At 42.6% G+C, this 23108-nt stretch overlaps 4 protein-coding genes across 4 annotated transcripts; 2 read left to right on the forward strand and 2 right to left on the reverse strand.

The window, feature by feature from the left end:
• Positions 1-1066: 1066 nt before the first annotated feature.
• LOC102715751 (LOB domain-containing protein 24-like) lies at positions 1067-2116 on the forward strand. The gene is made up of 2 exons (XM_040521818.1): positions 1067-1234; positions 1778-2116. Exons 1-2 carry the CDS (start codon positions 1067-1069, stop codon positions 2114-2116), a joined length of 507 nt encoding a protein of 168 aa, XP_040377752.1.
• A 587-nt stretch (positions 2117-2703) lies between these two features.
• On the reverse strand, positions 2704-11163 carry LOC102704964 (probable aldehyde oxidase 2). Its single transcript, XM_006650643.3, has 10 exons — positions 10939-11163; positions 7145-8827; positions 6338-6600; positions 5998-6207; positions 5605-5823; positions 4214-5167; positions 3956-4051; positions 3739-3837; positions 3431-3620; positions 2704-3309 (listed from the first exon to the last, which is right to left on the reverse strand). Exons 1-10 carry the CDS (start codon positions 11087-11089, stop codon positions 3092-3094), a joined length of 4083 nt encoding a protein of 1360 aa, XP_006650706.2. The 5' UTR covers positions 11090-11163; the 3' UTR covers positions 2704-3091.
• A 7362-nt stretch (positions 11164-18525) lies between these two features.
• Positions 18526-19171, reverse strand: LOC121053800 (blue copper protein 1a-like). The gene is made up of 2 exons (XM_040521610.1): positions 18997-19171; positions 18526-18860 (listed from the first exon to the last, which is right to left on the reverse strand). The coding sequence occupies exons 1-2, from the start codon at positions 19169-19171 to the stop codon at positions 18526-18528; spliced, it is 510 nt and encodes a 169-aa protein (XP_040377544.1).
• Positions 19172-21540: 2369 nt separating this feature from the next.
• Positions 21541-22549, forward strand: LOC121053951 (protein SKIP34). The gene is made up of 2 exons (XM_040522629.1): positions 21541-22061; positions 22279-22549. Exon 1 carries the CDS (start codon positions 21729-21731, stop codon positions 22056-22058), a length of 330 nt encoding a protein of 109 aa, XP_040378563.1. The 5' UTR covers positions 21541-21728; the 3' UTR covers positions 22059-22061; positions 22279-22549.
• Positions 22550-23108: the final 559 nt, after the last annotated feature.

Raw genomic sequence — 23108 nt, forward strand, 5'->3', positions numbered from 1 at the left:
GATCTGTTTGCTGGTAGAGATCTGTTTGCTGGTACACACGCACACAGAGTGGATTTTAAACCCTCTAGGGGATATCCCCTTATTTATTACATGCTATAGTCACCAAAAAATTTGAAAAAAAATTATAAAGATAGATTAATATAAGATATATTACTATCAAATATACAAGTTCAGATATGACTTCTATAGTTCATAGCAAAAATAACAAATATGACTATGAGTATACGTATACTATTCAGAGTTCAATTTGTTATTTTTGTTATGAATTATAAAAGTCATATTTGACTTGCATGTTTGTGTAGTGATATATCTTATACTAATTTATTTTTATAATTTTTTTAAATTTTTTGATAATTATTTAGATAACATGTAATAGACAAGGGACATCCCCTCGAGGGATCAGAATACTTTCTCCACGCACACATTGCCCTGTCAACACTTACGCTACAGAGGATGCACCGTAGGAGCTCGGGGTGTGTACCGATTCCCACGGAACCATGATACCAGTACTAAGTTCTAGAACATAATGTTGGCAATCTGTTACCCACCGACTTTCATCTTTTGAGTTAGGGTTATAACCCAAAATTTATGTTTTTAACTTTAAATTTAAAGTTGATTTTGAGTTTTTCATCAAAGTTTATTTTTCAGATTTGGATTTTAAATTGATATAAACATGCATATAAAAGTTATATTCACGTATTAGTTTCTGTTTACAAAAGTTTTATTCACATGCTTCGGCCAGCGAGCGAAGTTCGCTCCCGGCGGACACGGCCCGAACCCGACCAGTCTAGCCGTTGCCCGCGTGAAACGGAGCCGCGAGAGAAACAAAACGGAAACGCGGGTGCGCGCGGCTAGCCGTTGCCACTTCCATACAGGGAGGCGACGCATCACGCATGCCATCGATCGCTGTGTGCGCTTCTTATTGTCGTCTTCGTCGATTCTTTCCCTTCCCTCCCCATGCAAAAAAATCTTCGCGAGATCCACACGTAATCCTGCAGCGAATCTATCCCCCTCTCCGAGAGCGAGCGAGAGAGATCTTGCGGCTAGATAGAGTAGATAGATATTCATGTCCCCCGACGAGGACGCCTCCAGGCGCTGCGCCGCGTGCAAGTTCCTCCGCAGGCGGTGCTCCCGCGACTGCGTCCTCGCGCCGCATTTCCCCGCCTCCGATCCCCATAGATACGCCTGCGTCCAGCGTGTCTTCGGTGCGGGCAACACTGCCAGAATGCTCCAGGTAAACTACTTCACACTCACACATGAACACTCGTATAGTATACTGAAATACCGATACTCATACTACTTTGTTATATTTTGGCACAAAAGAAGTATACGTTTTAGCTATTGTTCTTTGTAATGACGTGTAAATATGCGTGCGCGTCTTCTGTGCAATTGAATAGAACGCTGGTGTAAAATATAAGTCCTTCGTTTTTCGCTTATGTTTAAATTTATAAGTTAAAATTTATATTTTAAGTTAATTTTAAGGATTTTTTATCATAGTTTATTTTTAACATCTTTTAAATTATATATATATATAATTTTTACCGATAAATATTTTTTAATTATTAATAAGCAATTTTGTTTTTTCCTCGTTAAAAGCAAAACAATGAGGCGGTAAGTAGGCGTCGCGCTCCATGGCCTGGCTCAATAGATGAAAACGCAATGCATGCTGAAAGAGAGTAACAGAATTCGTAGCAAAGATATATAGTGGCCTGCGCTGACGGTGATGTCGTACGTACGTACGTGTGCCAATTCTATATATCGTTTGCGTTGCGTGCAGCAACTCCCGGTGCAGGAGCGCGGCGCGGCGGCGGACTCGATGGCGGCGGAGGCGTACCGCCGGGTGCAGGACCCGGTGTACGGCTGCGCCGGCGTCATCAACCGCCTCCAGGACGAGATCCGCGCCGCGCAGTGCGAGCTCGCCTGGACCAACGCGCAGATCGCCATGCACCGCGCCGCCGCCCACGCTCGGACGGCGGCGTCAACCTCTCAATGGCAGCGGAGCAACGGCGGCGGCGCCGACGGCGCACGGACGCAGCATCAGCAGCAGCAGGCGATCCCGACGAACAATGCCGCGTGGCAGCTGGACGACTTGGCATCTGAATTCTCGTTTCCTTGATGGCTTGCTCCCCGTGCGGAAACAACTTTCTCCTCTCTAATTTAAGTGGATGATATATGGACCATGTAACGACTACGTCCATATATCATACATGTACTAGTGATCCACGTTAGAGGATAATAAATCAAAGAAGTCTCGTCACATCACATCCGTCGACTGATCATGATCAGCGAATAATTAATTTGTAACAACTTCAGGTTTCTCAATAAAACTGTCTCTCGGATTCAGAATGGCTTGAAATTTGGCTGCGCGGGGAAGAACGCGACACGCGTTTGTCGTCTATTGGATTAAAAATCAACGTCTCCAAATGAATCCACGTATGGAAAACAGTTTTTAGCACACGGGTATATATACACCTATATGCTTGCATGCAATTTAAATAGTCATAAAAAATATGAAAAAATTTAACAAGATAGATTAATATGAGTTATATTACTCCACAAACATGTAAGTTTAAATTTAACTTCTACAAGTTGTAGCAAAAAAAACAAACAAAACTGAAACTAAGTATACGCATATCCATAATTGTTTTTGTTATTTTTGTTCCAACTTGTACAAGTTGAATTTAAACTTGCATGTTGGTGGAATGAAATAACTTATATTAAACTATCTTCTCAAATTGTTTCATATTTTTTAATGACTATTTAGATAGCATACAAACAACAGATATACCTATATCCATATGCTAAAAAACTGCCTCCATCCACATGTACATAAACCAATGGATGGCAAGCATCCACCGGATCTCGGGTCGGTACTGTCCAACACCGACCGGTCACACTTAAAAAAGAACGAATTTTTCCCCTTCGAGATAAAAAACTCTCTTTTATTTGGATAACCATGAGACAAGATAGAGAGCATTACTAGCATGCGTTCGTTTCCCATACATACACGGGTTTTATATTAGAAAAACACTTTTCCTTCTAAACATATTTTACACTAACACACGAGCCAGGCAGATTATTGTTGGTGTCTCTAAGCTTTTGCAGGAAAGCTCTCGAGATACCTCTCGACGACGTCGAGGCCGCAGAGCTCCTTGACGGCCGGCATCGTCGCCGGCACGTCCATCTGGAACGTCAGCGCCGAGCCGACGGCGCCGGCGCCGGTGGCGAACTCCTTCCTGGCTGCCCTGATCGCCTCCCTCATCGCGCAGTGCACCGACGACGCCAGCAGCAGCGGCGGCTCACCGGAGGCTGCCATGACGACGGACGCACAACAACAGTTTCAGACATCCATTTCAGATTTCAGTTCTTTCCTCACCGAGAGAAATTTAGGAAGAACTGAAGAAGAGATTAGTGAAAGATGGTCAGTCACCTTTGGATGAGAGGACGCGCTTGTGATCGCGGGCGCTGTTGATGAGCTCGACGTTGAACTGCTTGGGGATGGTGTCCACGGTGGGGATCTTGTACGTCCACGTGCCGTCGTGGATGACCAGCCCGTCGGAGTTGGTCGCGTACTCCTCGTTCGTGAAGAAGCCGATCCCCTGAACGAACGCGCCCTCCACCTGACCACCACCATGAACGACATCTTCAGATTACATATCCCTATTTATTTAAATCTAGTTCTTGCAATGATCTAATTAATGTTTTGAAGGCCATTAGCAGATTGATTGATTGACTGACCTGGCCCAAGTCCACAGCAGGGTTCAGACTCTGCCCGCAGTCATACACGAGGTCGCTCCTCAGGATGGTGGTGGCTCCCGTCAGCACATCGATTTCCACCTGGAGTGAGTGTGCAGATTTTAGATCATAAATGCATCAGCTTTGAGCAGAAGATCGATTAAGCTCAGCAATTTGAGAGCTGCTGTTGGTAATTTGGATCAGGGTGTGTAGTGTGTACCTCACTGATGGCAGCTCCATAGTTCAAGTAGCTAGTGAACGTCGGGTCAGGGGTCCAGTACGCGTGCTCCGTCAGCTTCACATTCGCCATGCTTGCCTGAAAGTGAGGACGAGCAAATTAAATTAATTGCCATCACAATTACAAATTTACTATTCCGTCAGAGACAATTAATGATCTGGCTTACTGGTGCTTACAGTTGCCTGAAAAAAATTAAGAATTTTAAGGTTTAAATAAGATTTTGCAACGCTTAATCCTCACCTGGGCGATCAAGGATTTCCATGGTAAGGTGCCAGCCTTCTCTTTGATGGGCTTCAGCCTCTCGACGAGCGCAGCGCACGACTTTCGAACAGCCTCGCAGCTGGTCTCGGAGGTGGTGCTCCCGCCGGTGAACCCTCCCTGGATCATGCTCAGGGTGTCGGCCTGGATGACGCGGACCTCGCCGATGAGGCCCTCGCCGCCGTCGTCGCACAGCTGGCCCAGCGCGAACGCGGTCATCTGCTTCACCTTCGTCCAAAGCCCCTGCCCGATCTCGACGCCGCCGACTTCGACGGCGATGGAGCCGTCGTTCAGGATGGACACCTTCCCCGGAGTCGGCCGGAGGCTCACGTTGTAGGTGATCGGCACGCAAGAAATCCCACGCTTCTTCCACCTGTTGCCGCCGTTGAAGTGCTCGACCATGGCCGCCCTCTGCTGGTACTCCGGCGATGACGCCAGCTTGTCGAAGATGGTGACGAGGCTGTATGTCGAAGGATCCCCCGCGCTATCCCCGTAGAACACCTTGAGGCTCTCGAAGTCATGGAGGTTCTTCCTCCTGATGGCGTTCGTGTCCACCGAGAGCGCGGAGGCGATGTGTTCGACGATGGCCTCGGCGATGAAAGTGCCCTGCGCGTCGCCGGGAGCCCGCATCGCCGACTTGGACGAGACGTTCGTCTTGCAGACTTTGATGTCCAACGCGAGAGCGCCCCAGTTGTACTTCTTCAGAGCCCCGACAATGGCGGCCGGCATCACCGGGCTGACGTCCGGCGATATCCCGGCGTTGATCTTGAGGTCAAGGTGCAGACCCGTGATCTTGCCATCGGACTTGAACCCGACGGAGTATTTCACCTTCATCGGATGCCTCCCTCCCGCCATTATCATGTCCGTCTTGCGATCGAGGTACATCCGCACCGGACGCCGCAGCTTGAATGCTGCGACAGCACACGCAGCTGCAATCTGTCAAACAACAAAACTTCCGGTCATATCTAGATCTAACGATTTCCACCTCTCTCAGTTGGACATCAACTTCTTTTCTATATGCTATCTAAATAATCATAAAAGCTTAATATACATATACCTTAATGGCATGGTAGATGGTACACATATAACTATAAAATTATTTTGGTTGAATATAATTATGATAGATAAAATTGTGCAATGTCCAAAACATAAACTTTTTTTAATTAATTGAATTTCATTATCAAATGTCACTATTCATTAGCACAAATAAGTTTTAACCACATTAAAGTACAATTATAACTATTTTAGAAAAAGTAATTTAACTAACATAAAATTAAATGATACATAAATATAAATATTATGTCACCATAGTGTTAGCACGGGTATAAGGCAGTGTTCTGTAAATGCGAGTCTATGGTTAGTCAGATACTTACATGCATTGCTTTCATTGCCTTTCCACCAAATCCTCCACCAACTCTTCTCGTGATGATTCGTACATTGTGAAATGGAACGCCGAGGCACCTTGCAACAGTATTTTGAGTAAGCTCAGGTAGTTGCGCTGAGCAGTAGATGGTTATACAGTTATCTTCATCAGGGATAGCTAAGGCCGTTTGTGTCTCCATGTAGAAATAGTACTGGGATTCAAGTTTCACCTGTACCCCCCAAAAAAAAAAGGTGTAAGTATTTCTCCTGAAATTGTCAGGAACTCAGGCTATAAATTCCTTTCTTTCTTGGCACCTGCTGCCCAGTGAATTGTGATTTCATCAAATTATTCTTCTAATATATTGACATGCAAAAGCTTTAGTGTGTTCGGAGAAAATGGGTACCTCCCCATCTATGATCTTGTGATCAGCTTCAGACATGGCTTGGTTGAAGTCGCCAATTGGCTTAGGAGCTAAAAATGGGGGAACTTGGAAGTAGCTGTTATGCTGGACAGCATCTTCTATTGTCAGAATTGGTGGCTGAAGATTTTCGGTACTATATTCGATCACAGCTTGCTTCGCCGCCATATAGGCGTACCTTTGTGTTTCAGAAATCTGGATGACAATAAGACAACAGGATATGGTAAGCATCAATATTGTAAAAAAAAAAAAAAGAAGAAGATTCGGGCATATTTCTAGTTTTGCGTCATGTGAAAGAAAGTTCAAGTGGTTTAGATGCAAGTACCACGACACCAATATTTTGACCGGCAAATTCAGAAACTTGATCAACGAAAAGCGCTTCATCTCCTATCATTGGGAAGCAGGATCCAACATTTTCTCCACCAGTAGGAATGTCCTTTGCAGTGATTACTGTGATGATTTTCTGTGAAGCCAAAGATGATCTGAAGTTTACACCTTTTATGTGAGCGCGAGGGTGTGTGCTGTAGATAAATGCTCCATAGAGGCAATCCTTTGGAGCAGGTATGTCATCAACGTACACTGCCTCCCCTGCATAACAAGTTCAGATGTTCAGGCTATGCAAATCCAACAGCCTTAACTTTTTGCTTCTACTTATACTTATACTTATAAGCCAAAATTTGAACTTTTAATATTAAATTTGACATTAATATTTGGGGTTTTTATCTTAGTTTATTTTTCAGAATTTGTTTTTAGATCGCTAAAAACATGAATATAAAAGTTTCATTTATAAATTATTTTTCATTTATAAATATATTATTTCGTTTTTCCCTCAAGAAGCCAAACCACCCAAACCTCTAAGGAGCTCTAGACATGGGTAGGGGAAGGCTTTTGGGTCTTTAACCCTACATAATGCTTAAAAATTTTTAGCTCAAAAATCTACAAAAGTTTAATCCACCTCATTTTACATCCAAGCATTAAATTTTGTTGGTAGAAAAGTTGAATCCATTATCACCCGTAAACATGGTTTGCATGATTTAAGATTGAAGCGGTTCACAATACTAACTAAAAAAAAAGCATGCGGGCTTGGATTGAGAATAGAGATTTTCAATTAAGAGAGTATGTAGTTATGTACCAGAAGCTTGGAGTTCTGCCCCGGCTTTCTCGATCGGTTTACCGACTGGTTTGTATTCATCAGAGAAAACCATCTCTTGCCTTGATTTTATTGGTAAAAAGGAGCTGTCGTCCCTCGAGTGATTCTCTGGTGAGGACTCCACGCTGCTGTTCTCTTTCGCGGTTCCATTAGTATATGAACCATTGGGAGCATTAGCATTTTCAGGCTTACCCAAGCCATTAGCAAGGGAAGACAGGAATCTAAACAGATAACTGACAGCCAAGCTGACTCTGTATTCAGGATGTGTTGTGCCTTCTGCTGGTGAAACAATCCCTTTAAGCAGCCTAACTGCTTCAAGTATCACAGGTGCACTAACCAATTTTCCCTTCAGAAACTCCTCAACCTTCCTAGCTCTGATGGCGTGTTCAGACCCAAAAGCGCCGAATGCCAAGCAAACATCCTCAATGAGATGGCTCCCTGATGCTGCATCCACTGAACTCTTTGCCAGGAATGCAGAATTAACATATGAGACAGCATTGCCAAGTGGACGAGGAGCTGCACGGAATGTCTCAAAGGTGATGCCATGATCTGAACCCCAATCAGGGATAGAGATGCTGACCAGCAAAGTCCTGGAATCACATGGAGGCTGCTTCAAGAACTCCTCCAGGGTGAGATACGTCCTCTTGGAAGCCACCTGGATGGTGAGAGTTGATCCTGCAGCGAGAAGAACAGTTGCGATGTCTGACGCGAACGCCAGCCTCTGCGCCATGATGATGTTGCCTCCTAGGGTTGCTGTGTTCCTGACGAAAGGCGAGGCTACCTTGCTCAGGTGATCGGCGATCTTTCTAAACACCGTGTCTCCATCTGACAGTATCTCGATGGCTTTGGAGATAGACACGGCTGCTCCGAGCTCGACGCCCTTGCTGCTTCTGTTGATGGCTGAGAGCTCTGGAATGTGCGAGATGTTGATGTACTTGGCATGGAGGTCTTGATCCTTGTACACCCCGGAGCCGGTGTTTGATGCCACAATCTTCACAGACCTTTCGTCGAACAGGTTGGAGTCAAGCAACATCTGGAACTCCTCGATGCTCTTGGGATGAAACCAGCCGTCTCCGGTGACCGCCACCGCCGGTGCACCGCCGTTCGCTTGACCCATGGATGACCTGATCTCCGACTTGAGGAACTCCGGGAACGTGCAGACGGCGGCGGCGCCACCGGAGTAGGCCGGCAGCTTGCTGGCGTCAGCGCGCTCGTCGGCGCCTTTCTTCCAGAAGGCGTTGAGGCCGAGGTCCTCGAGGTCGACGTCGGCGGCGAAGCTCTTGCAGGCGTCGACGATGGGCCTGTAGCCGGTGCAGCGGCAGAGGTTCCCAGAGATCGCCTTCTCGGCCTCGGCGGCGGTGAGCTTCGAGAACCCCGGCGGCGGCGCGGGGCGGGCGGACGCCCTGTCGGCCTTGGCGAGCGCGGAGTAGATGGACATGCACATGCCCGGGGTGCAGAAGCCGCACTGCGAGGCGTGGAAGCCGGACAGCCGGCGCTGCACGGGGTGGAAGCCATCCCTGGAGTTGCCGATGCCCTCGCTGGTGGTCACCGCGCAGAGGTGCAGGCTGCCGAGCAGCGTCAGGCAGGAGCTCGCCGAGAACTCCGTCACCTCGTCGGCGGCCGCGTCGTACTTGGACACGACCACCACGCATGCGCCGCATCCACCTGAAAGGAAAAAAAAAATAATCCCCAATAATTACCGTGCAACTTCAGCTAAAAAAACTCAACTACTTGCGCAGTAAATCAGTAATTAACATTGTTTTCTCGTAGTAAAATCCTAAGTAATAGTGACGTGTATTGAACACTTATTATTTCTGATACTGATTAGCTGTCATTTCAAATTTTAATGACAATGTATTGACATTTTTTTTGTCACATGTTTGATTATCCATCTTATTCATAAACTTTATACAAATATATGAAAATTTTAATTTATAATTAAAATATGATTGATTTATATATCATAACCAAATAAATAATAATTATATAAATATTTTAATAAGAGAAATGATAAAACACGTCTCAAAAAGTCAATAATAACATCATCTATTATTAAATAGAGAGACTATGCACTTGCTCTATCGGATTAACTTTCGTAAATTCCTCGTGCGCGCGCGCGCGTGTATATATATATATATATATATATATATATATATATATCGCTTCAAAGAAAAAATTATGGAACATGGTCCCTCGGCTATGCGTACATCGTTATCAGTGATCCCATTATTTTGTATCTTTGTTGACCAAACAGTTAGGAGGATTGTCTTCATCTATACCAATTAAACATCGGATAGAGTTTATATCAATTGATAATATCTAATAGCTGATTAGAGCAAGTTCGATAGCAGACTACTGGCTCCAATTCATATATATGGTTAATCTAATAGTTAATTTATATACTATAAAACATTAGTATATGGTCTCACATGTCATATACACTGAAACTCATGTGTAGCTGGCTACAAATTAGTAGCCTACCTTTCTTCTCTTATTCCTTATCTATTTAAGGTATGCCTATAGCTGATTTATAGGCTGCTATTATACTGCTCTTAGATGGGTTGTTTTATCTGACATTAGATCGTAGTGGGAGTCGTGTCAAATAAGCATGCAGTGAGGAAGTTTACAAGCTAAAAATGGTAATAAAACAATTTTCAGTAGACAAGTCTGAGGCCCTCTTTGCTTTCAAAAATTTCCCCAAAAAACATTCACATCAAATCTTTAAGCACCTAAGTAGAGCATTAAACATAGATGAAATGAAAAACTAATTACACAGTTACATGAGAAACGTGAGACGAATCTTTTAAGCCTAATTAGTCCATGATTAACTATAAGTGCTAAGTAACCCATACGCGCTAATGACGGACTAATTAGTCTCAAAAAATTCGTCTCGTGGTTACTAGGTGAGCCGTGAAATTTGTTTTTTCGTTCGTACCCGAAACCCTTTCCACATCTGGTCAAACGTCTGACGTAACATTTAAAAATTTTCATTTCCGCCGCTAAACGCCCCGCGAAGGTCGCAGAATTGACTAACTGCACAGTAGCGACCAATGAGATTGTGTCTAGTACCTAGTATAATAAAGTATAATAAGGTACTGATAAGACAACCAAAGGCAAACAAAAAACTGAAAAGTACAAATCGCTGTTAGCAACGTTGAAATATTCGTTGTTAGGACTGAGAGCTCCAACCAACCACTGTAAGACAATCTAGCAGTACAGTACTCTCCACCGCCACACCTTTTCCGAGTGCTATCTTCCTCAAAAAAGAAAACAAAAAATCGCTCGTAGAATATTTTTTTAGGATGGTGGAAATATTCCCATTTTAATGCGAAGTGACGCTTTGGAGGGCTTGAGCAGCTTTCCCTTATTCTAAGTTCTGTAGTGATTGAGCTTGCTAAACTAATACTGTAGTAGGTTTGTTGCCAACCTGTTCCAGGAAGAAAAGGTTCTGCAGGATTGGGTTAATTTAGTCCTCTTCCTGGAGACCATGTTCCTAGCTTTCACATGCCGTGGAACTAATTAATATGGACGCATCAGTACAGTAACTACAGTGATTACCAGGTGGGTTAACAGAGCTCACAAAACAGTAGCAATCATAGGGCGTGTCACCTCTGAAAAAAACACTAGCTAGCAAACACAAGCAGACCAAATTCACTCGACCCATGAAAAGATGAAACAACATGGAACAAATCGGTAGGAAAATATATATGCAGCGGTTGCACCGATCGACCGGAGCTCAAGATTCCGATGACGGAGGAGGAGATGGCGCAGCTCACCTTCGCCGCAGCCGAGCTTGGGGCCGCGGACGGGGGTCCGGGTGCGGAGGAACTCGAGCAGCGTCGTGGACGGGTCGACCCCGGCCGCCTCGTACCGCTCGCCGTTCACCGCCACCACCACCGCCGCCGCGGCCGCCGCCTCCGAGCCCATCTCGATCGATCTATCTCCGGCGGCCGGCCACCGCGCGCGCGCAGGAGACGGAGACAACGGAGGGTGTAGCGGCCGGGCGCCCCACCTTTTAGGCCGCCTCGCCGCTTTCGAGCTTTGTTTATACTCGGCGAGCGGCCGAGCGGATGGAGTGGGGTGGGGGCGCGTGATGCACTTGCTGACGCGATCGCGACGCACGCGATCACGTAGCCGTGCTACAGCTGCTGCGACCCGGCTAAGCTTTGGATTCAAAGTGACTTTTTTTTAAGTACTTGTCAAATTAGATGTTTGGACGTAAATTAGTAGTGTTAAATATAGACTAATAACGAAACTAATCGGATAAATAAAGGTTATTTTAATAGACAAATTTTTTAAGCCTAATTAATTCATGATTAGCAAATTTTTACCATGACATTACATTTGCTAATCATGGACTAATTAGGCTTAATAGATTCGTCAGGCGAAATAGTCTTAAAGTATGGGTGCATTTTATTAATAATCTATATTTAATCTTCTAGTTAGTATCAGATATTCGATATGACAGGGATTTGAAAAAAAAAAGTTGAGGGGAAACTAGTTACATACATCACTCGATCGCTCTATAGTTTAGTTTAGTAGTTCCAGCGAGCTTGCTTCTACTAATTGCGTGTGCGTGGCAGGGATATTAATCCGTCGTCGTCGTGGGTCAACATGTGCTACTAATCAACGGGGTTTCGGTAAGTGTTAGCGTCCTATATGCTTTTATTATATGTATAATAATGGTAGATGAGATGCAAGATAACATGACGGAGGACGTCTTGGACGGACGTAGCGCACGCACACGCCGGGGCGGTCGCTGCATCTGCATGCGGGTGGCGGCGGTCGTAGGCGTGGCCGATCGGAAGCGCGAGGCGCGCGCGAGGTGCCACGGCGACAGATTGAGCCGCACCACACGTCCACACATCCATCAACCCATGCTATCGCCGCGCGCTGACGAGCGGAGGGAGGAAGCATCATCGCCTTCGCGTCGGGTCGGGCTGATTGATGGTGCGTGTGTGTGTGCGCTCCGGGGGCTCTCCTGTCTCCCTGGCTGCCGTCGCCATCTCCGGAGTGATAGCGTGAACAATATATTTACATTTACAATATAATATATATATATATATATATATATGAAAATTAGATTCTACTATCAGGTGCAGCTACTCCCTACACGTTCATGATTAAAAACATTTTTATAACTGTTTCTGCTCCCACCTAATAGAAAATATGGACACTATTAAATCTCATGTGAATGATATAACTATATATATAGAGTTTGTACTTTCGGTTGGAAGAGAGAAGAAAACACGTAAAGTTAAAAAAATAAAAGAAAACAAAACAAAAGGATGGGATTATCGGGCCACGTGTTGGTGGGAGCAGAGGACCGAGCGAAAAGCGCCAAAAGGGCAGCGAAAAATCAAGCGCCACAAGAACACGATCCCAAGCCAGCCGATCCTACGTATCTAGCGGATGAAGCGATTAGTTAGGCCATGTGTAGAGGCATTTTGAATGACAAATGATAAATGATAAAAATTTTAGTGGCAAAAATTTTGGCATTGTATTTTTGTAAGTTAGTGTTTAGAGGTATGCAAAAGTTGCCACTTTTTTGGTAAAGGTGAGAGGTGGTCCACGTCTCTATGCACTTTTTGACAAAGTTTGCTATTCTAGACTACCAAATGCTAAATGCAAAGTTGTCATTTTCTTATCCTAGTGTTTAGATCCATTTTACCAAAAAATGCTTTAAAATGATAAAACTTTTGTCATTTTGAAGACAGTGCCTTAATTTCGTCGTTCGTCATGAGTGGGGTTTACCAAAACCGAATCACCCTCGAAAATTGGTTCCTGGGAGGTTTTACACGATTTTGAGGAATGAGGACTCTTGTGACGAAGGGTTGTTATAAGCCCGCTATAAGTATATTTTAAAGAGATAAGATGGGAGAGAGAAAAGATGTGTGCTACTAATTTATAGCCAGTTGCACACGGACTCCAAGACACACTAATGTTTTGTAGGTAACTATTGTATGAATTGGCTATATATGAATTGGAGCTACTAGTTGGCCATACTATTGAACTTGCTCTAGCGTAGTATCGTTTTAATTCGAGCTTTTTTATGTTTAACATGATTGATTTTTATATATACGGTTTATCATTTATGTTATTTAAAAAATATACATAATAATTATTTTATTTTACTGTTATTTGTTTTATCATTAAAGTTTTATAATTTTACATATCCGTAGAAAATTTAAAAAAGTCAAATAATTAAACAAATATCTAGAAATTCAATAGTATCAAACATTATCTATCGGAGTGAGAAATAGAACAAATATAAAAATGGAAAATCATACTCACTTAATTTATGTGGGATTTTAAAGCACGTTGAAGTTTCCAAGCTGTTACTATTTGATTCGTACATAGAAAAAACGTAGAAGCCAAAATCACAAGAAGAAAAATGGTTGGATAGGATCCCATGCTAATTTTCCTCCAAAATTCATCTAGAGTAGCCAATTTCATAGAGATTTCAAAGAAATGACTTGGTCATCTATTTATTTAAAAACGGTTTCCATAGGATTATTTACCACGAGAGACAAAGCATGTGCAATTTTTATGATTTTTCTTTGTTTTATACGGCATCATAGATGTTGTTGGCTAGCAGTGAAACTTATAACACCCCAACTCATTTAAAGTCTAGCAGTAGTGTGGGTTAGCATATGTGGTCCAGAAGTAGTTATGTAGTTATGGTTTAGTAACACCTTCAAAGTTTATATAGGCGAGTTTCTGCTTATAAGACTTGGTGTTTTATGGTATCCCCAAATTAACTATTTTATATGAAACAAGGACGAAAGCGTAAGCAATATGTAGAGTGTAAGCGGGATGATATGTAGAGCGGATTTTAGAGGCAGGCTTGGTGTTACAAAACTCAACCAAATGTTATTTACAATATAAAATTTAAATTTAATTTTTTTTAACTTGACCATTTAGCGTGCAAACCGTGGTATCGAGCAGGCCCGAAACCTCAGAATGTCCGTAGATGGTAAAAAAAATATATCCAAATCTCAGAAAGTCCGAATTTTTTTGTTATCTATGGTTATGACCGAATTTCTATCCATTAATATGCACACATCCATGTTCATAAGCATAAGTTTATTTTTCTACAGGATGAAGGGAGTATGGCTGAAATCTCGTTGATTTTCCACTGCCGTGAATGGCACTCTTTCTATTAAGCAGGTCGTGGAGGAGAATGCTCCCTAGCTAGTGTCATGGATGACGTGACTCCACGAAGACGAAGATGCACTTAAATGGCGACGCCGTACTTGTCGATCGATTGCGACGAGATGGACGCTTAAATGCCAATTAAGTGTACCAATCTCATGTGACTTCAAGTGTACTTCCAATACCTTTCGGATTATTTTTATTTGATGTACTTGATTTTTAATCTTATTTAAAAAATTATCTTATTTAAAAAATTATATAATTATTAAGTATTATTTTGTATTTAGTTTATTACTGAAGTAACTTTAAGCATGGCTTATAATTTTGTATACTTGCACAAAATTTTGAATAAGACAAAAAATCAAACCCAATAGTCAACAACATCAAATAAAAAATAAGAGCAATTTTAAGGTAACGTTGTTTTCTATGTAAAATTTGGTACCTTTTGATATATTAGATACGAGAAGGTACTTAAATTTTATATTAAAAAATAGTGATACCTCTTTAAGATGAGAAAAATGCTCAAAAAATGAAGGGAGTATAAGGCAGAAGTACCGCTAGTAAAAAGACTAAGAAAAAAATTATAATTAATTACTCAATCCCATTAGGGTTATCTTGGTCTAAACCGTGTTTTGTTGACTTTAATCTTATACTGTCTTGGTTCAGTTCGATCTATCAGGGTTATCTTCAACAATACTAATGTTTGCCCAGAGATTTGTCTACTTTAGGAATTTAGGCTGCTAGGTCACCCTGGACCATTACTTAATAGTTAAAAACCGCTTAATCCTAGATGGACTTTATTCACGTTAACCCCAATCTTGAACTGCCCTTGTTCGATCCGATCTTCTAAGATTGTTTTTAGTGATCACTGGTTTGGCAAGTATTACACATACTTTAATTAGCCTTTAAATGATGGGATAGACGGTTATCATTAGAATTGCTTAAACAACTTAATAGGCTCGCACTTAAACAATATAACTCTAGGACGAATCGGCTAGCATTGGCCTTAATTTTGAACGGTCTCGGTTAGGTCTGATCTTCTAAGATCTTTTTCAATTGATAGCATGATTTACTGAGTGTTGTATTTCATTCTATAGCCGATGAAGGTTGTTTACATTACTTCTTTATACATGAATTCATGTATAGCTGATTTCGACGATCAACTAGGTCCTAAAGTGTCTATCGGATAGAAGGTTGATATGTTACTTTGGGTTTAAAATTATTTTCTTTCCTATCTTATCAGTTGTAGTGTTAAACTAACTATCACATTTATTTTAGTTAATTTCTGAGATTTATATCTTGCATTGGAGCGACGCAAAGACTAAGCTTTTACGTGTGATACGCCAGATCGTTAGAATTGACGTCAACGTAGAGTTACTGTAATAACTGACGCCAATATGACAATTGGTTGTCCAACTTTTCAAAGCAACCATGTTTCTATATGTGCTCACAGGTTTACTTTTATGGATGAATCTTGACTGGGAACCGGAACATCGACAGATGATAACCAACAAGTAGGAGTGCTACCTCCTTGCCGGTTGTTGCCAGATATCTAGAAATCAGCAGCCACCCACGCCGGCCAGATAGTTACGTAAGGATAGCTTTGTCTAATTGGATTGATTTCCATTATCGAAGAAAACAAAGGGCTTTCTTTAATTTATGTCCCCTCTATTTTTTAAATTTTAACCTACCTCACATTACGTATATAAAAATATAAATATAAATATAAATACTAACAAGTACAATAGTATATTTCATGCTAACAAAACAATAGAGAAAATAAAAAAATAAAAAGTATTGTCTCTCATACAAGGGCTAAATCTACGCATACTTTAGGATTGATGTATTAAATACATCAGTGGAAGAAAAGAGAGAAGAACCATATTGGAGTCAACCTTGTAGCCAAGGTTATTCCCAATAGCCAGTTCTATTTTATTGTTTCTAAGATGCCACATCAGCTCAAGTGCTATGAACTATCCCTTCCAATAGATTGTTTTATTTTTTGTTGTTTCTTAGGCTAACTTGCATTTAATTTACCGCATAAACTATGGTTGGTTAGATTGCGAGGGAGAAGTTAAAATAAAACTAGTTGAGCTCCAACATTGTTTTCAATCGGTTTCAAAGTGTTGAAAACGGTGCACCACCGGTCTTATCTAGATGAAATTGATTTCATCCCTATTCTCTTAAGTCTTATTTATTGTCAATAAAACTGACAGTATGAGTAGCCTAATGTATTATACATTTAGCTCTAATACTATTTATTAATTATCTCTAACACTCAACTTGCTCTAATGCCTTCACCTTTTCAAACTTCAAGTCATTTATTCTCTACTTTATTTTTAATTTTAAATAGATTTGACTTTTGCTTTAACAAATTTCAATGTAATAATTTGCTAAAAATATAATCTTTATGGGATAAAAGAGAGTACCTAGAAACAAAATCTTTTTAGAAAGGAGCTAAGTACTACTCCCTCTAATTTGATAATTTTATCATTTTAGACAACGACACAATCTTCCAAAATTATCTTTTATTGTGATTTTCTAAAAAAATATATCTATTATAAATAAATAAATATTTTTTTCAAAAAAAACTCTTTAGGACTCATCTATATCTATAGATGTGTCTTAGTCTTTTCAAATTAAATATTTTAAAAGCTATTAATAAGCAAAACTCTAAAAGTTTGACTACACCCGTACTGAGTATACGAGTACATTCGAACTGATTATATTATTTTTACATCAATCGTTTGAATTAAAATGCCAGTCAAAATCTTGAGCGTCAATCCTCCTTGATCACTGTGCAACAATAAAATATGCTACCGGATAGGTACGATGAGCCCCGACAAAAAAATCGCTGTTGCATCCCCAGCCGTTCATCATGTCCCATCATCCATCATAAAAATAAAGAATGAAAAATAAAAATTAAGCTCTAGTATAACATCCATATCATCCTCTAAAAACCTCTATTTTTAGGTATCTTCTATATTTAAAGAGAAAAACTTTATATTTAGATGCTCTCTCTCCATCCTCCAAAGGGATATGGAGGGTATCATATATGGATGTAGTATAAAGAGATACGGATGATGAAACTATTTTAAATGATCATCCAAATAAAGATATGGACGACCAAATTTAGATGATTTGTTAGGGATGTTCAATTAGATGATTATCTAAAACAATTTCATCTTTCAATATCGACGTGTACTCCAACAGATCGTCCATATATGATATTGTCTATATTACTTTGGAGAATAGAGAGAACATTCAAATATAGAGTTTTTCTCTTCTAATATGAATGACATCTTAAAATAGAGGATATCTTAAAATAGAGGATGAGATAAATGTTCTGTTGGAGCTCAATTTTTATCTCTCATCCTCTATTTTTAGAATGGAGAATGTGATAGATGAACTGCTGGGATGCTTTGAGCATACTGCCCATTGCCAACTTAAACTAATGCAACTGCCCAAGGTTGCCCCCAACTACTTTTGGTTGATCACAAATATTTGGCATCTTGAACAACAATATGTTCAAATACAAATTTAAGCAATGCCGATTTTGCCTTCTTATATTTAAAGAACCTATAAGCTACTTGCAGGGGAAAGTATTTGTCACTTAAAGGGATATTTCCTTATTTTTACACGATATGACAAGGTAGGTTAGTATGTGATATTAATTAATCTACAAACATGTATATTTCAATTTTTACAATTACTGATTTTTTATGGCTATCTATATGAATGACATGCGAAATGAAATACCCATCTCCATAAACATGTACCACACGGAACAATGTACCTACACAAATAAATGAATTTCATTTTCAAATCTGAGAACAAAACGAGGGTAGAACAAAATCCCAAATCATCGTTGTTGCAACCAGGCGAATTGAGGTAGTTCCATTAACCGAATAAAATTAATCATCAATACTAGAAATAAACAGTGATATCGCGTCTAAGATACATGCAGAGGTATAACACACCCACATCACGAACGAAAGACATAACACAATCAAATAAGATTCTCTACACTTCACATGTATTACTGTTCATTAACATGTGTGTTGCTCACTTGCTCGTATGTCAGTGAGTAATACCGTAGAGGATCTAACTCGAACGCAACACTCTTCACTTGCACTCATCACAAACTTACATCGCAATATCGCATGATCAAAGTGCTCAAATTATAGTAGATATAGAAATGATGGAGTCTAGAGCGCGAGCATGGCCGCGGCCGCCGCGGTCACCGCCGCCGCCACCGCGTGCGCGACGCGGGCCTGCACCTTGCCGGCGGGGCTGGACGGCGGCGGCGGCGGCGGGGCCTCGGGAGCGGGCGCGCCGGCGGCGAGGACGGCGATCTTGAGCTTCATGTTCCTCAGGCAGTGGTTGCCGACGCCGCAGAAGAACCACCTCCTGCCCTCCTTGTCGAGCGCGACGCGGTCCTCGCCGGAGCTCCACTCCTTGGCGTTCGCCGTCTTGTTGCACGCCGCGAAGTCCGCGCCACCCACCTCCACCACCGTGTGGTCGGGGCTCTTGTACTTGAACACTGCAGCATGCGACGGCGCCCGCCGGCGCAGAAGAGAGCAACTCGTCAGTTTCTTCCGCCGAGAAAGAATGGAGCGTGTGCCGTGGCCGCCGTCGCCGTCGCCGACGACGACGAGGTTTTCCAGTTGGTTAGTTACCTAGCGTGTCGCCGACCATGAACTGCCTGGCGGCCGCCCAGGTGGCGTAGTCGAACTCGAGGGCCCAGCCATTGCTGTCGCCCACCATGTGCTCCGTGGCGGCGGCGCGCGCCGGGAGGAGGACGGCGAGGGCGACGGCGGCGGCGGCGACGGCGAGCACTTGCTTGGAAGCCATCGATCGTACGTATGACTTGCAGATTTGCAGTCAACTCGTGTTGCACTCTTGCTTCACTGGTTTAGTGGCTTGCAAGCTCAAAGGCTTCCTGCATGTATATATAGATGGATCAGATTTGCTCCGGTCCTATAAAAATATCTCAAGATACCAAAAGTAAACTTTTAGGTATCAAATCGTTTTTACCGTTAGATTGGTCGAGTAGGATGTTAACTATTAGATCCAACTATTAGAAATAATTTAGTATCGTGAGGGGCTAGTACCTCGAGATATTTTTTTGACTAAAGCAAATCTATAGATGGATAGAGCATACTGCAGATGCATTATTCACTAATTACTTGGCTTAATTTATTTACATTAGTCGCTAATTAAACAGGCGCAGGCCAACGGCGGCACAGATAGTTGCATGGATTTCCACATTGGCGCCAAAAGAATTGTTGATTCGTTTGCCTTGGAATCATCGGAGTAGGTAGATGCACGGCACGAGACAAATATTTCCGTTCTTGCTGTTCCATTCCGTTCCACGAATGTGTGAGACCGGTTCTTGATTTGACATTTTGGGCAGCGTTAGAGCCGAGTCGTCGTCCCCGGAACGCCGGCCATGCTCCCCGTGGCAACACAGCACCGTGTCGTCGTCAGATGACCATCCGGCCGGCCGGCCGGCCGGCCACCGCAACGATCGCCGCGCGTGCCGCACGGCCGCTCCAGTGATCCGGCTATTTGGCGAACACAAATTGAAAATTAAAGTAGAATCGATGTGAACAGTTTTCAAACGAAGAATCGATGTGAATTTGGAGCATCTGCATCAGCCTCGTAAAGCGACTCTCCAAGCCAAAATTTGACAAATATAAAAGAAAAACGTTCTTTACCAACCTCTCTAACGGGATTAACAACCCATCTGACTGGCTAAAATATCCTTTTCACCGACCAAATTTGGTCGGGCCACTCAACTTGACAAATGGCAGGCCGCATTGCTTCCTCTTTTCTCCTCTAACAGATGATTCGATTCCACCAACGATGAAGACTTCACTGATGCTTCTGCATGACAACTACACGCAACACATCCACCCACTGAGAAAGAGTGTTGTCGCCACCTATTGCCTTTCGCCGCTCGCGCTACTACATTCACCATAGCCCGTTTGTCCTTGAGCACCAGCGCTCCTCACATGATGCCTTCGTCTAACGCCTCCGCTCGTTGACCGCTCGAAGCGTTGACGCTCCTTTGCCTTATCCCATTAGCTCCCTTCCGCTCGTCTCGCTGCTAGTTAAGGTCGAGCTAGAGGCAAGTAGAAGATGTGCGTGATAAGGCGTCGCAAGCAAGGACGAGATTAATTGGGGTGATCGGCGGCATCACTAGGTTCAGGCTCCACCCATCTCATCGCTGATCACTTCCGCTCCTTTTGTTGCTTGCTCTCTCACCATCGGTCTACCCCTTCCACCGCTCCCTTTCGCTCAAGTCTTGAGACAATGGTTGGTTCGAGTTTTGGAGAAGATGGACAGAGAGACTGATGTACTAGTCCCTCTATTATAGACTCATAATTAAGAATACTAATAAAGAACTTGTTGGAGTATATATGAAATATGAAGAAGAATATTTTTGTCAGCTTGCTAAATAGGTAATGGAGAGCAAAATTTGAAGAGCTTGTTTGGAAACAAGCTCATAAACAGATAAAAGAGTTAATAGCAAATGTCAATGCATGAAAGTCAGTTATGAAAAACTTTAGTTGAGATTCTCTAGTACAAGAGCATTTACAATGCAATAAATATAATGGTTTCTATAATATTAAATAAGTTGTCACATATGATAAAAAATAATGTGACAAGTGGGTTAATGAAGAAAGAGAAGGAATCCATGTCTTGGATGAGATATGATTTCTGCACCATACCTAAGACATGATAAGAGATGAGTAACATTAAATTCACATGTGAATTAGTAATTCGTTTGCATTATACGAGTGGTGGTTAATACTAGTTCATGTATGACGTGAATGGTATAGAAAACATGACTAGTGTTTTGCATAAGGATTACTCTGAGTATCTGGCTTTATATCATTACATGTAGATCTAACTACTAACTATGTATCAGTGATCCACGCGACTACAATGACATGTGGTAAGGTGACTTTGGCCGCGTTCAGCAAGACCACTAATAACCTCATATTCCCTCATTTTTCACGTGAACACTTTTCAAACTACTAAATGATGTTTTTTACAAAAAATTTCTATATAAAAGTTTCTTTAAAAATCATATTATCTATTATCTATATTATTAATTATATACTAATTTATTACTATATTTTTCATTCCAAATAACCTACCCTCCCGCTACGTGTGCCGAAAGCCGAATGCGGCCTTTGTATCCGAACGAAGCAATGTGAAGCCCATGGGACAACGAGAGTGAGGACGACGCGACGAGGAGTCCATTAGAGGGGGAAACGAATCCACCATCACTACCACCCACCCACCACGAAGCCCACCAACTCCTCCGCCTCCGGCCGCGACCCAGGCCCGACGCGACGCGGCGCCGCGAGGACCGGCCGGAGGAGGGAAGCGGGGGGGCATGTGCGAGGGGAGGCGGCTGGCCGACGCGCGGCGGCCGGTGTCGGCGGCGGCGGAGCTGCGGAGGAGGGAGGCCGCGGCGGACGCGCAGCTGGCGGCGGCGCGGGCGCGGCTGGCCGAGGCGCTGGCGGAGCTGGAGCGGGCCCGGGCGCGCGCCGCCGAGCTGCAGCGCCGCCTCGAGGAGACGTACGGGAAGCGGCGCGGGCTGAAGCGGGTGGCCGCCGCCGCGCGGGAGCGGATCCAGGAGACCCGCGCGCGCCTCCAGGAGCGGCCGCAGCCGGAGCCTCCAGCCGGATCCGATCCCGCCGCCGCGTCTTCCTCCGCCTCCTAGGAGGTAAGCCTACGGCCTCGCGTTTCTCGATCCTGCCGCGCCGGCGTCGATGGCGCCACCCACCAACACCGATTTCTTGGTTCAGCTCCGCTGATCAAATCGGGTCGACTTCCTTTTCTGTACATTTGTTCTTGTTAGGATCAAAAAGTTTACTAATTTGAGAAATTCTGTCAATTCCTGTGATAAATCAATCATCTTTTGATCGGTCAATCATCTGCAGGGACGGCGGTTGGTGTCATGGTGCGAGCTGTTGCTGCAGAATGATCAGCTGATCGAGTGGCTTAATTTTTCAGATACAGAGGGAGCTTAGGCTTTGTGTAATATACATATCACGAGTAGTGTTGATTATCAGAGACTGAGATGGTGGTGGTAATTTAGCGGTAGAAACATTCTAATCCATAATAAAGAAAAACATTCTAATCCTTCAAGGTCACGAAGATTTTGGTTTTTTTTTTTTTGGTAATCTAGCTTTTTTTTTTGGTTTTACGCTAACTATTTACGAAATTAAACTTCTATTTTATAGATATCAGATAAGAACATTTTTATAGAATTTTTTTCACGAAACACACTGTCTGTGTGCTTGAGAATTATGCTGAAGAAAAATCTAAAATATACGTAGAAAAAGAAAGGCGTCTCAGTATGGCTCCTCCGGTCTATGCAAACCTCGATTACAACATACTCCTACAAGCCGGCAACAGCATCTTTCCTTGTGGAAGAGTGGTTGAAAATTGATACTGTAGATGACGAAACGCATTCGCACGAAATCGATGAGTAATTAAAAGGGGTGAGCGTTTGCCATTTTTATAAAAAGGCAAAATGCTATATTTACAAACAAAAAATAGTTTATAAATAGAACTTTTATATACATAATCTTAGTAATCTACGAGTCAAGTCTAGAAAATAAACTTCGGTGAAAACCCTCAAATCAATTCCAAATTTAAGGTTAAAATAATAAGCAGAACAAAAAAAAAGTGTTTAGTTAACAGCAAGATGGTTGCAATTGCAATCCACGTAGCTGATCAGGAAATATTACGCTTGCGTAATCATGGA

This window comes from Oryza brachyantha, chromosome 3, assembly GCF_000231095.2.
Source record: "Oryza brachyantha chromosome 3, ObraRS2, whole genome shotgun sequence".
Classification (NCBI taxonomy): domain Eukaryota; kingdom Viridiplantae; phylum Streptophyta; class Magnoliopsida; order Poales; family Poaceae; genus Oryza; species Oryza brachyantha.